At 49.8% G+C, this 13,862-nt stretch overlaps 1 protein-coding gene across 1 annotated transcript in view; it reads left to right on the forward strand.

The window, feature by feature from the left end:
• Window positions 1-13,862, forward strand: part of LOC132835295 (phospholipase D2-like) — a 93,701-nt gene that overhangs the window by 29,668 nt on the left and 50,171 nt on the right. Inside the window, exons 3-7 of the mRNA XM_060854715.1 lie at window positions 153-286; window positions 2,009-2,157; window positions 6,799-6,907; window positions 9,805-9,870; window positions 13,156-13,214. Of these exons, the coding sequence (XP_060710698.1) occupies window positions 153-286; window positions 2,009-2,157; window positions 6,799-6,907; window positions 9,805-9,870; window positions 13,156-13,214 (517 nt within the window). The remainder of the gene's footprint in view (window positions 1-152; window positions 287-2,008; window positions 2,158-6,798; window positions 6,908-9,804; window positions 9,871-13,155; window positions 13,215-13,862) is intronic.

Below are 13,862 nucleotides of genomic sequence, written 5' to 3' on the forward strand. Positions count from 1 at the left end.
TCACAGGGGCCAAATGGCCGTCTCCAGCTCCTCCTGAGAGGCACCTTAAAACCTCTGTTTCTGACCAAACTCCCGATTGCCTGTATTAGTATCTCTTTGGGACGTTGGTGCTACGTAAACTTAAGCTGTTGGTGCTGTGAATGTCCTTTCAGACGAGCTGCCAAGTCGTTATCTCCTGGTCTACAATATCAAACCCTTCAAGGAGCGGAAACGGCGAGTGTTTTTACAGGGGGTGCCAGTGACCGTCCAGGTGGAAGGCATCGAACGCCATTTGCGCGGGTTTAAGGTAAGAATGTTCTCCCACTCCGAGCTGACTAATTGATGGGATGTGCCCTGTGTGAAGCACTGACTGGCGGATGGTGAGAACTGGGGCCACAGAGGAGTTTGCCAAGGCATGTTTGCCAGAATTAGTTTCAAATACTATTGGCTATTTGTCAAAAGGTAGGATGGATGGGATAACACTGGCAAAGGGTCAGTGCAAGTGAGATGGGCTGAAAGGTCTTCCCATCTGCTTTCTCTGATTCGAAAAAGATCGTTTTGGAATATTCCCCACTTGCCTGCGTGAAGGTAGCTCCTACAACACTTGAGAAACTCGATACCGAAAATGTGTTGCTGAAAAAGCGCAGCAGGTCAGGCAGCATCCAGGGAACAGGAGATTCGATGTTTCGGGCATAAGCCCTTCATACCATCCAGGATAAAGCAGCCCCTGTTTGATTGGCACCACATCCACAAGCATCTTACTCCCTCCACCACCACCAATGCTCAGACGCAGTGGTGGACACCGTCTGCAATGTGCACTGCAGCAGTTCACCAAGGATTCTCAGACAGCCCCTTCCAAACCCAGAACCTCTTCCAAATAGAAGGGCAAGGGCAGCCGATACAGAGGAACTTCCGAACATCCGCATGTTCCCCCGCAAGCCACTCGGTGGCTTGGAAATATATCACCCATTCTTCGGTGTCGTTAGATCAAAGTCCTGGAATGTCCTCCCTCATGCCCTGGTGGGTCTACTTATTCCACGTGGGCTGGAGTGGTTCACCTCATCCACTGTGTCCCTCGCTCTTGATGTGGTCTCCTCCGCGTTGGGGAGACAGGACACCAACTTGAGGAATGTTTCAGGGAACATCTCTGGGGCACCCACACCAAACAACCCCACCGCCTTGTGGCCAACCACTTCAACTCCCCCCCTCCCACTCTGCCAATGACATGCAAGTCCTGGGCCTCCTTCACTGTCAAATCCAAGCCACCTGGGGGAAGGAAGCCTCATCTTCTGCCTCGGGATCGGCCAACCACACGGCATCAACGTCGACTTCTCACCAGTTTCCTCATTCCCCTCCCCCCCCCCCCCCCCCCCACCTCATCCCAGATCCAACCTTCCAACTCAGCACTGCCCTCTTGACCTGTCCATCTTCCTTCCCACCTATCTGTTCCACCCCCCCCCCCCCCCCCCGACCTATCACCATCACTCCCCAACTGCATCTACCTATCGCCTTCCCAGCGACTACCCCCCACCTCAGTCCAACCTTCACCCTCCCATTTATCTCTCAACCCCGCCCGCCCCCCTCCAACTCCCAGCCACATCACTAATGAAGGGCATATGCCTGAAACGTGGATTCTCCTGTTCTTCGGATACTGCCTTCCAATGCCACACTTTTTGACTCTGAGAGTCTATGGTCCTCACTTTCAACTCTCCGAAACACAGCCCGCTCTAGCACCCCAAGGGGCAATTTGCAATAGCAAGAAATGACATCCACATCATGTGAACAAATAAACAAGATCAGAGTTGTGGTGGAGAGGTTACTTATGGCCCAGAATCATGGCTGAGTCCAGACAAAGATTAAGCTGTCTTCAGTGGTGAAGGTGTCAGTGCTGATGTGATGCCACGTTGTAATAATGCGTTCTTGTTTATTACGTTCCTGTTGGGAGTGTGGAGTCGGAAATTTTACCTCAAAATTCCTGACGTGTTTTGCGCAGTGCACCCTAACGCCGCTTGGTTTGTGTCTTCCCAAGGTTCGGCCCAGCACAGTCTACATGATGAGGGTAACGCACGGAGACTTCACTTGGACCCTGAAGAAGAAATTCAAACATTTTGAAGAGTTGCATCGCGACCTGATGAGGCACCGGTTCAAAGTCCGGGTCATCCAGCAACCATTAGCCAGGTGTGTCCTGATCACAGAGTCGTACAGTGCAGAAGAGGCCGTTTGACCCATCGAGTCAGTACTGACCTATCGACATTGATCCCCCTTAACATTCACTTAGAACTATCATGTCATTTCAAGTGCTTATCCAATTCTGTATAAAAGAGACTTCTTGTCTGTCCTGCCCTTGCAGACTTGCCTTCCAGAATCCCACTCCTCTCTGGCTGCAAACCATTTCCTCAAATCCCGTTTAAACTTTCTGTTCTTCACTTTAAAATGATACCTCCTTGTTATTGATCCGTGTAATTAAGGAGAACAACTCCTTCTTATCCATTCAGCCCTGGTACCTCATAACATTATAGCCTTCCACCAGATCTGTGCTGTATGATCCTTCTCTCCCTATGTGTGCCTCTCTCTGTGGTCTCTGTCTCTCTCTGTGGTCTCTGTCTCTCTCTGTGGTCTCTGTCTCTCTCTGTGGTCTCTGTCTCTCTCTCTGGTCTCTGTCTCTCTCTCTGGTCTCTGTCTCTCTCTCTCTGTGGTCTCTCTCTCTCTCTGTGGTCTCTCTCTCTCTCTCTGTGGTCTCTCTCTCTCTCTGTGGTCTCTCTCTCTCTCTGTGGTCTCTCTCTCTCTGTGGTCTCTGTCTCTTTCTCTCTCTCTTTCTGTCTCTCTCTTTTTTTCCTCTCTCTCTCTCTTCCTCTCTCTGTCCCTCTCCCGCTCTGTCCCTCTCGCTCTCTGTCTGACTGTCTGTCTCTCTGCCTGTCTGTCTCGCACGCTGGTGTGTTTTTTTCTCTCTCGGTCTTTTATTGTGTGTGTGTGTGTCTGTCTGTCTGTCTGTCTTTGGTGTGTATATCTGTCTCCTTGTGATGCATGTCTGTCTGTCTGTCTCTCTCTCTCTCTATGCAGGTGTTTGTGTGTCTCTCTCGTGTCTCTCTCTCTATGTAGGTGTCTCTCTCTCTCTGTCTCTCTCTTTCTCTCTCTCTCTCTCTCTCTCGTGTGTCTCTCTCTGTAGGTGTGTGTATCTGTCTATGTAGGTATGTGTGTATCTCTCTTGCTCTCTCTGTTGGTGTGTGTGTCTCTCTCTCTCTCTCTCTCTCTTTCTCTCTCTCTCTCTCTCTCTCGTGTGTCTCTCTCTGTAGGTGTGTGTATCTGTCTATGTAGGTATGTGTGTATCTCTCTTGCTCTCTCTGTTGGTGTGTGTGTGTCTCTCTCTCTCTCTCTCTCTCTTTCTCTCTCTCTCTCTCTCTCTCTCTCTCGTGTGTCTCTCTCTGTAGGTGTGTGTATCTGTCTATGTAGGTATGTGTGTATCTCTCTTGCTCTCTCTGTTGGTGTGTGTCTCTCTCTCTCTCTCGCTCTCGCTCTCGCTCTCGCTCTCTCTCTCTCTATCTGTGTTGTATGTGTGTCTCTTGCTCGCGCTCTCTTTCTCTCTCTCTCTCTCTCGGTGTGTGTCTCTCTCTTTCTTTCTCTCTCTCTCTCTCTCTCTCTGTGTGTCTCTCTCTCTCTCTCTGGTGTATGTGTATGTCTCTCTCTGTGGTGTGTGTGTCTCTTGCTCTCTCTCTCTGTAGGTGTGTCTCTCTCTCTCTATATGTGCGTGGCGTGTGTGTGTGTCTCTCTCGCGCGCGCTCTCTCTCTGTAGGTGTGTATATCTCTCTCTCTCTCAATGTGTGTGTGGTGTGTGTGTATGTCTCTCTCTCACTCTCTCTGTGTAGGTGTGTGTGTCTCTCTCTCTCTCTCTCTCTGTCTGTGGTGTGTGTGTCTCTTGCTCTCTCTCTCTGTCTGTGGTGTGTGTGTCTCTTGCTCTCTCTCTCTCTCTATGTGTGTGGTGTGTGTGTCTCTCTCTCTCTCTCATTCTCTCTGTAGGTGCGTGTGTGTGTCTCTCTCTCTCTCTCTCTCTGGTGTATGTGTGTGTCTCTCTCTCTGTGGTTTGTGTGTCTCTTGCTCTCTCTGTAGGTGTGTGTCTCTCTCTCTATATGTGTGTGGCGTGTGTGTGTGTCTCTCTCGCGCGCGCTCTCTCTCTGTAGGTGTGTATATCTCTCTCTCTCTCAATGTGTGTGTGGTGTGTGTGTGTGTCTCTCTCTCACTCTCTCTCTGTAGGTGTGTGTGTCTCTCTCTCTCTCTCTCTCTCTCTCTCTCTGTGGTGTGTGTGTCTCTTGCTCTCTCTCTCTCTGTGTGTGGTGTGTGTGTCTCTCTCTCTCTCTCATTCTCTCTGTAGGTGCGTGTGTGTGTGTCTCTCTCTGTGGTGTATGTGTGTGTCTCTTGCTCTCTCTCTCTAGGTGTGTGTGTCTCTCTCTCTATATGTGTGTGGCGTGTGTGTGTGTCTCTCTCGCGCGCGCTCTCTCTCTGTAGGTGTGTATATCTCTCTCTCTCTCAATGTGTGTGTGGTGTGTGTGTGTGTCTCTCTCTCTCTCTCTCTCTCTCTGTGGTGTGTGTGTCTCTTGCTCTCTCTCTCTCTGTGTGTGGTGTGTGTGTCTCTCTCTCTCTCATTCTCTCTGTAGGTGCGTGTGTGTGTGTCTCTCTCTGTGGTGTATGTGTGTGTCTCTTGCTCTCTCTCTCTAGGTGTGTGTGTCTCTCTCTCTATATGTGTGTGGCGTGTGTGTGTGTCTCTCTCGCGCGCGCTCTCTCTCTGTAGGTGTGTATATCTCTCTCTCTCTCAATGTGTGTGTGGTGTGTGTGTGTGTCTCTCTCTCACTCTCTCTCTCTGTAGGTGTGTGTGTGTGTGTCTCTCTCTCTCTCTCTCTGTCTCTGTGTGGTGTGTGTGTCTCTTGCTCTCTCTCTCTCTCTCTCTCTCTGTGTGTGGTGTGTGTGTGTCTCTCTCTCTCTCATTCTCTCTGTAGGTGCGTGTGTGTGTGTCTCTCTCTCTCTCTGTGGTGTATGTGTGTGTCTCTTGCTCTCTCTCTCTGTAGGTGTGTGTCTCTCTCTCTATATGTGTGTGGCGTGTGTGTGTGTCTCTCTCGCGCGCGCTCTCTCTCTGTAGGTGTGTATATCTCTCTCTCTCTCAATGTGTGTGTGGTGTGTGTGTGTGTCTCTCACTCTCTCTCTCTGTAGGTGTGTGTGTCTCTCTCTCTCTCTCTCTCTCTCTCTCTGTGTGGTGTGTGTGTCTCTTGCTCTCTCTCTCTCTCTCTCCGTAGGTGTCTCTCTCTCTCTCTATCTGTGTGGCGTGTGTGTGTGTGTCTCTCTCTCTCTGTGTGGTGTGTGTGTCTCTTGCTCGCGCTCTCTCTCTCTCTCTCTCTCTCTCTCTCTCTCTCTCTCTCTCTCTCTGTAGGTGTGTGTGTCTCTCTCTCTCTCTCTCTCTCTGTGTGGTGTGTGTGTCTCTCACTCCCTCTCTCTCACTCTCTCTCTCTCACTCTCCTCACTCTCTCTCTCTCTCTCCCCTCATTCTCTCTCTCTCTGTCTCTCTCTCTCTCTGTCTGCCTGTCACACCTTTGTGTTTGACCTTGCTGTCTGTGGGATCCTGCTGTATGGAACAGCTGCTGTTACCTGTGAAGCACTGGGTGACTGCAAGTCAAACAAGCTGTCTGTCTCACTCATGAAAAAGTTGATTTCAAACTGAACTCTGCACATCGTCCAGGAAGCCCTTTGACAAATGATAGTGAGACCTTGGTTGAAGGATAATCATGAAAACTTGCAAAAGTGAAGGACAAATGTAGGACAGTAATGGGCTGGGTAAGGAAGCAGAGCTGAAACTGTGTTGCTGGAAAAGCGCAGCAGGTCAGGCAGCATCCAAGGAGCAGGAGAATCGACGTTTCGGGCATGAGCCCTTCTTTAGTACATCTGCAGTCCTCACTTTCTCCTGGGTAAGGAAGCAGCAAATCCAGTTTACTGTGTAAACATTCGGTTAGAAAGCACGAGGAGGCAAGCACATTGTAAACATTTTTTAGAGGGAACGGCCGTGAGCTTGACACTGAACAGAAAGGAATATTTGTCCTTCAGTGAATGTGGGGAGACTGGAGAAGCTGGGGTTCTCTGAGCAGAGATCTTTAAGGGGGACATTAAATGGAGGTGTTTAAAATCCAGAGTCGAAGAATGTGGGGCTAGAAAAGCCCAGCAGGTCAGGCAGGAGATTCAACATTTCAGGCATCAGCCCTTCATCAGGAATAAGCTCGTCTTCTGCCCAAAACGTCGTTTCTCCTGCTCCTCGGATGCTACCTGACCTGCTGTGCTTTTCCAACGCTACGCTCTCTTCAACTCTGACTCTCCAACATCTGCAGGCCTCCCTTTCTCCCAGTTCAAAAATCCAGAGAGTGGTTTTGATTGATCGAAGAGAAACTGTTTCCGATGGTAGGAGGGCCAGTCACTGGAGGAGAGCCGAATGGGAGAGAATCGGGAAAACTTCCCAAGGCGGGGGGAGGGGAGGGGGGTGGGGATGAGAAGAATGGTTGTTTGTTTATTTGGTGAAAGGGCTCTGAGTGCTGGCGATCTGCTGAGTTTCTGTCCAGCAACACTTTGTTTATCATTCTGGTTGCAGTATGTTTTGCTCTGATTAAATTAGGGAGCCCCCCCGTTCCCCCGTCCTCCCCATGCTGTGTTCTCCCTCTCCCGGGCAAATGCGTCCATCCTCAGACGAGGAGGAAGGTAGTGGGAATGCAACACCAGGCCTCGATGTGACCGGAGCAGCGATTCCAACGCCTGTCCCTCCCTCTCACTGTTTGTCCGTTTCGCCTCCAGGTTGGCAGCAGCTCCGGGGCAGAGGCGAGAGCTTGGCAGCGCCATGTCGATGCCCGCCCTGCCCCACCAGCCGGAGTGGGCCTCCATGAGACAAGCTTCGAGCAAGCAGGTGAGGGTGCGGGGGAGGGGGTGGGGGTGGGGGTTGGCTGCCAGGCTGCCAGGGAGGGTTGAACTGGACGAAACCAGCTTTATCAGGATGATTGACTGTGCAGGGGCAGGCAGGATCTTTCTGAAGCCATGAGATTGAGCCCAGGAACATGGTGGAGAGGGTTGACAGGAGGCTAACCTGAGCCTGTAAACCCATGCCTCTGTATCTGGTAGCTCTCCCCTGCCTTTCAGTGAGACTGACTCTGGTCTCGGACTCTGACGGTGTTTGGGGGACGGTGGGGATTGGGGATTTGGGGAGAGTCGGGACCCACGCTGCAGGCTTTGTCTCCTGAATGAGGCTGAAACCTGCAGAGTATTGGAGAAGAACATCCAACATTCTGAACACATTCCTTTGTTCGTCAGAAAATCTAAGTAGGCCATCGTCAGAAGCAGTTCTGCAATTGAACAACAGCTTTGAATCATCCCAAATATGCCAAGCATGACAGCCAGTTTTCTGATAATCAATCCATCTCGTAACAAGGCTTAGCTCATTCCTTTTGGACATTGGAATGTTTTTAAGACAAAATCCAGGCATCCAGATACGAGTCTGAATTTTATTTCAATTGATAGCACTGTGCCCCACTACCTCTTCTGCCAACAGAGTATAGCACAGAAACAGACCCTTCTGTCCTACTCGTTCATGCCAACCAGATATCCGAACCTAATTTAGTCCCATTTGCCAGCACCCAGCCCATATCCCTCCAAACCCTTCCTATTCATATACCCATCCAGGTGCGTTTTATGTGTTGCAATTGTACCAGTCTCCACCACTTCCTCTGGCAGCTCATTCCACACATGCCCCACCCTCTGCATGAACAAGTTGCCCCTTGGGACCCTTTTATATCTTCCCCTCTCACCCTCTAGTTTTCTGGACTCCCCGACCCCAGGGAAAAGACTTTGTCTATTTATCCTATATCCATGCACCTCATGATTTCATAAACCTCTATAAGGTCACCCCTCAGCCTCTGACACTCCAGGGAAAACAGCCCCAGCCTATTCAACCTCTCCGTATAGCTCAAACTCTTCAACCCCGGCAACATCCTTGGAAACCTTTTCTGAACCCTTTCACAATATCCAGAATCTTTTGGCTGACTCTGCTTAATGGGGAACATCAGTTAAGGCATTCGACAAGGTTCCTCATGGGAGACCGGTTAGCAAGGTTAGATCTCACAGAATACAGGGAGAGCTAGCTATTTAGATGCAGAACTGGCTCAAAGGTAGAAGACAGAGGGTGGTGGTGGAGGGTTGTTTTTCAGACTGGAGGTCTGTGCCCAATGGAGTGCCACAAGGATCGGTGATGGGTTGTCTACTTTTTGTCACTTATATAAATGACTTGGATGTGAACATAGGAGATATAGTTAGTAAGTTTGCAGATGACACGAAATTTGGAGGTGTGGTGGACAGCGAAGATTACAACGGGATCTAGATCAGATGGGCCAATGGGCTGAGGAGTGGCAGATGGAGTTTAATTCAGATAAATGTGAGGTGCTGCATTTTGGAAAAACAAATCAGAGCAGGACGTATACACTTAATGGCAATGTCCTAGGGCGTGTTGCTGAACAAAGAGACCTTGGAGTGCAGGTTCATAGCTCCTTGAGTCGCAGGTAGATAGGATAGTGAAGAAGGCGTTTGATATGCTTTCCTTTATTGGTCAGAGTATTGAGTACAGGTGTTGGGAGGAAATGTTGCAGCTGTACAGGACATTGGTTAGGCCACTGTTGGAATATTGCATGCAATTCTTGTCTCCTTCCTATTGGAAACTTAAAAGGGTTCAGAAAAGATTTACAAGGATGTTGCCAGGGTTGGAGGATTTGAGCTATAGGGAGAGGCTAAATAGGCTGGGGCTGTTTTCCCTGGAGCGTCAGAGGCTGAGGGGTGACCTTATAGAGGTTTATAAAATCGTGAGGGACATGGATAGGATAAATAGGTAAAATCTTTTCCCTGGGGTTGGGGAGTCCAGAACTAGAGGGTATAGATTTAGGTTGAGAGGGGAAAGATATAAAAGAAACCTAAGGGGAAACCTTTTCATGCAGAGGGTGGTAAGTGTATAGAACGAGCTGCCAGAGGAAGTGGTGGAGGCTGGTACAATTACAGTATTTAACAGGCATCTGGATGGATATGTGAATAGGAAGGGTTTAGTGGGATATGGGCCAAATGCTGGCAAATGGTCTAGATTAGTTTAGGATATCTGGTTGGCCTGGATGAGTTGAATTGAAGGGTCTGTTTCCATGCTGTACGTCTCTATGACTGACTAATTAATTCGCCTTCTTACTGTTTTGTTACTTTGAACTCAAAGGCATTCACCATTATGTTAACAATTGGATAGTATCATGTTCCTCTCATCGGAAGTGGGGGCTGTTCTCAACGAAAAATCATAGAATCCCTCCAGTTCGGAAAATAGGCCATTCAGCCCAACAAGTCCACACTGACCCTCCGAAGAGTCCTCTGCAAACAAGCAGAATATGTTGAAGGCGTGAGCATTGTCTGAATTACCAAGAGAGCCCACAAAGGCCCTTTTGTTGTCTGTGTCACCAATTGGAGTCGCCAACTAATTAGCACCCATTTCCCCTCTTGTAAAAATGACAGATTTTAAAAATATTTCACACTGTTGTAAAAGATCCTGGTGCGCATGCGAGTCAAAGCTTTGAAATCATGTCTGTCTCTCTTCATTCACGATTCAGGCTTGTTCTACCTTTAGTTTGTCTCTTTGGGTGTGACGGTCGGAGATTTCTTTGTTGACAGTGGAAAAGGGGTGGGGGTGTGGATTCAAAAGAAACTGCGGAACCGGAAGGGATCAAATGTTGGACAGTCCAATGAGGAAATGCCAGCCTCCTGAGTTGTTTCCATTTAAATCTTCAGAAACGTCTGGAGGAATACCTGAACACAATGCTTGAGAAATCCTTCTACAGAAACTATCACGCAATGGTAAGGCCAATCCCTGAGTTCCCCTCTCTCTGTGATATGTGTCATAAAACCTCCACCTCTTCCCCCTCCCCTCCCCTCCCCCCTCACCTCACCTCGCAGCTCCCCTCCCCCTCCCCCACCCCCTTCCTCCCTACTTCCCCCCCACCCCCTTCCCACTCCCATCTCCCTCTCCTCCCACTCCATCTCCCTCTCCTCCCCCCTCCCCTCCCCCCCCATCCCCCTCTCCCTCCTCCCCTCCTCCCCCTTCGCCGTCCCCATCCCCTTCCCCCTCCCCCTTCCCCCTTCCCTTCCTTCCGCTTCCCTCCCCTCCCCCATATGATACATGTTCATGTCATGGTAGAAAAACCCTGAGAGTCCCGCAGTCAGTTCCTCGGAGGTTTTCAAATCGTCGTCTGGTTTTTATCTCACCTTCTTCTCTGTCACAGTTTGAATGAGACAAGGGAGGCCGTTTATGACTGAGGGTGGGGAGAAATATGTTCACCCAGTGATGGGGAACCTGTGCAACTCTCTGTCACAGAGTGGTTGAGGTGAAAACATTAAATATTTTCAAGAAGGAGTGAGATTTCCATCTTAGAGCAAAAGGGATCAAAGGGTCTGGGGAGAAATCGGAAAGAGGGGACTGAGTTCAGTGATCAGCCGTGATCAACGCTGAAAGATCAATGCTCTGCTCCTGCCCCTAGTTATTCAGTTTCGATCTCTCTGTGTCGCACTCTTGACTTTTTATTCCTGCCTCTTACCCACTCCCTCTCTCACCATGATCTCTCTTCACACTGTTCACTGTCTCTCTCCCTCTCCCTCCTGACATCCCTATCTCCCTCACCCCCAACCCCCTCTCTCTCACCCCCAACCCATCACTGTCATCCTGACCAGCCCCTACACTCCCTCCCTATCTCTGTAACCCACCCCCCCCATCTATGTAACTCCCTCCAGGCCCTACACCCCCTCCCTATCCCTGTCAACTCTCCAGCCCCTACACCCCCTCCCTATCTCCATAACCACCTCCAGCCCCAACACCCCCTCCCTATCCATGTGACTCCCTTCAGCCCCTACACCCCTCCCTATCTTTGTAACCCTCTACAGTCCATGCACCCCCTCCCTATCTCTGTAACCCCCTCCAACCCCTAAATACCCTCCCTATCACTGTAACCCCCTTCAGCCCCTACACCTCCTCCCTACCTCTGTAATCTCTTCCAGCCCCTACACCCCCTCCCTATCTCTGTAACCTCCTCCAACCCCTCCACACCCTACATCCCCTCCCTATCTCTGTAACCCCCTCCAGCCCCTAAACCCCCTCCCTATCTCTGTAACCCCCTCCAGCACCTACACCCCTCACTATCTCTGTAACCCCCTCCCATTCCAGCCTGTTGAGTGTTCCTGTATTCCCATTGTTCTGCCATTAGTAGCCATACCTTCAGTTGCTCATGTCCAAACTCAGGAATTCCTTCCTGAATCCATCTGCCTCATGTGGTCCTGCTTTGGTTCTTGGTTGAGAGTGTGGTGCTGGGAAAGCCCAGCAGGTCAGGCAACATCTGAGGAGCAGGAGAGTCAACATTTCAGGTAAGATCCCTTCATCAGGATGGCTCATGAGTGGCCTGGTAACAGTGACTCCCAAGGTTCTGGGTTCAAATTCCATTGCCAAGAACAGGGCAGCCAAGTCTGACACCCCAGTACCTGCCCTGAGGGTGCACCATTCATCCAGTACAGGTACACCTCTGTCATCAACCCAACAGTGTGTGATAGAGTTAGCCCCATTTGTCTGGATGGGTGCAGCTCCAACAACACTCAAGGAGCTTGATACCATCCAGGACAAAGCAGCCCCCGCTCGATTGGCACCACGTCCACCACCAACGCTCTGTTGCCGCAGTATGTACAATCTATTAGATGAACTGCGAAATCCTCTAAAGATCTTGTGTATCTTCCAAACCCACGACCACCACCATCAACTTGAGTCAACTTGCAGCAAGTGAACTTCAGTTTAAGAAGGCAGTTCACCCCCACCTTCTCAGGTACAAATAGGGGCGGGCATTTTAAAAATAAAATGTTTTGGCCCAGCCAGTGATGTCTATGTCCTACGAGTAAATGAATAAAAGGAGCCAAGGCCCAGTGTACCTCCCATGTTCGGTGTAAAAGATCCCAGGGCAAAAAAATGAATTGGCCGAAGAGGTGGTGTTTGGTGTTAAGATAAGACCTCAGAGCTTCTAAACAGCACAGAACCTGTCATCATTGGCCTGTAGGTGAGGTGGGCCCAGCAACAAGGAGGTGGAGCCTGAAGAGTGGCAGCTTCGACATTGGTGGATTTGGCACAGGCCTGGGCGCCAGCGCAGGTGTCTTTGGTCATTATGACTCTATTTATTGTCACATATATCCTGAAGATAAGTGAAAAGTGTGTTGTTGTCACAATTGTGCCATTTTGGAGTGCAGTCAGGATAAAAAGAAATTACTTAAGTAGGAGTTTGCCTTCTGTTCTGGAGCACAGCTTCCGCAAGGCCAAAGCCCCAGGAGACCCCACTTCACCAATACCACAATGAGTCCAGGATCTACCGCTGCCAGGAGTCCATGTCCTGGGGTTCTCCACCGCTGCCAGGAGTTCAGGACCTTGGTATTCTGCTGATGAGAGTCCAGCTGTGGGCCTACCACTGTCAGGATTCAGGCCTCATTCCTACCGCTGTCAGGAGTTTAGGCTCTGGGCATTCTGCTGAGAGTCCGGGCTCTGGGCCTACCCCTGTTGGGAGTCTGGGCTCCGGGCCTACCCCTGTCTACCCTGTCCGGGCACCTCCACAGCCATCAGCAGATCCGGTCCACACCACTGATGCTGTGGCTCCCTGTCTGCTAACACCGCTCCAGCCTTGAATATGAAGAAGAAAAGATAAAATAGGGACAGTACATCAAGAAATCAATGCCACTGGTCCAGAGTGGACAGGCTCCGACAAGCCACCGACTGTTCAGGTGCCATTTTGGACGTCATGGTGGAGGTGGTACAACAAAAATGGATTCTCTTTCAGCTATATCTTTATATTCTTAACTATTCATAAAGGCACCAGGCCATGGCAGCATTTCAAGCTTTTCACTGTTTTTACTGTATTCATAATTTATTCAGAAGTCATCATTCATCTTTAAAAATAATTCAGTTCACTTACTAGTAAGGAATTACAGTCCCCTTTTGAGGTTTGTGAAGCAGGCCTGATAATAACGAGACCTGTTCTGGAATTCAATCCTTGATTTTTTTGTTTGAATTGGGGCTGTGGTGCCAGTGATTGTGCTTTAACAGGTTGTGTTTTATTCCAGATGGCCTTCCTGGATGTTAGTGAGCTGTCCTTCATTCCAGATTTGGGGCCCAAAGGCCTGTAAGTACCTTGTACTTGGTTGAGCTGTCGTCACGTTGCGCTGTGGTAAAGCTCCTTCAGACTTGCAAAAACAACACACCCACACCCACACCCACCCACACACACCTACACCCACACCACACCACACCCACCCATACAAACACACACCCACACCCACATACACCCCCCCCCACACACACACCCATACACTCTCTCTCACACTCACTCACACAGACACACACACACACACACAGACACACACACACACACACACACACACACACACAGACACATACACACAAGCAGTTGCCCACAAATTGTTGCTCTCACATGTACATGCACATTCTCGCTCACACACATAAACGTTTGCTTCACTCACATGCCTGCACACACTCGCGCTCTCACACTCATAGATATGTCTCATTCAGAATCTAACACATACATTTTCTCCTTCTGACTCTCTTTCTGTCACTCTGTTTGTCTTGTCTGTCTCTCTCTCTTTCTCTCTGTCTTTCTGTCAGTCTGTCTCTCTCTCTCTGCCTCTCGGTTTTGGTCTGTCGCTTTCTTTCACTCTCTCTGTGTCTCGCGCTCTCTCTCTCTCTCTCTCTCTCTCTCTTTCTCTCTTTCTGTCTTCCCCTCTCACTCTCTTTTCTGCCTTCCTCTTGCTCT

The sequence above is a fragment of the Hemiscyllium ocellatum genome, chromosome 44 (assembly GCF_020745735.1).
Source record: "Hemiscyllium ocellatum isolate sHemOce1 chromosome 44, sHemOce1.pat.X.cur, whole genome shotgun sequence".
NCBI lineage: Eukaryota > Metazoa > Chordata > Chondrichthyes > Orectolobiformes > Hemiscylliidae > Hemiscyllium > Hemiscyllium ocellatum.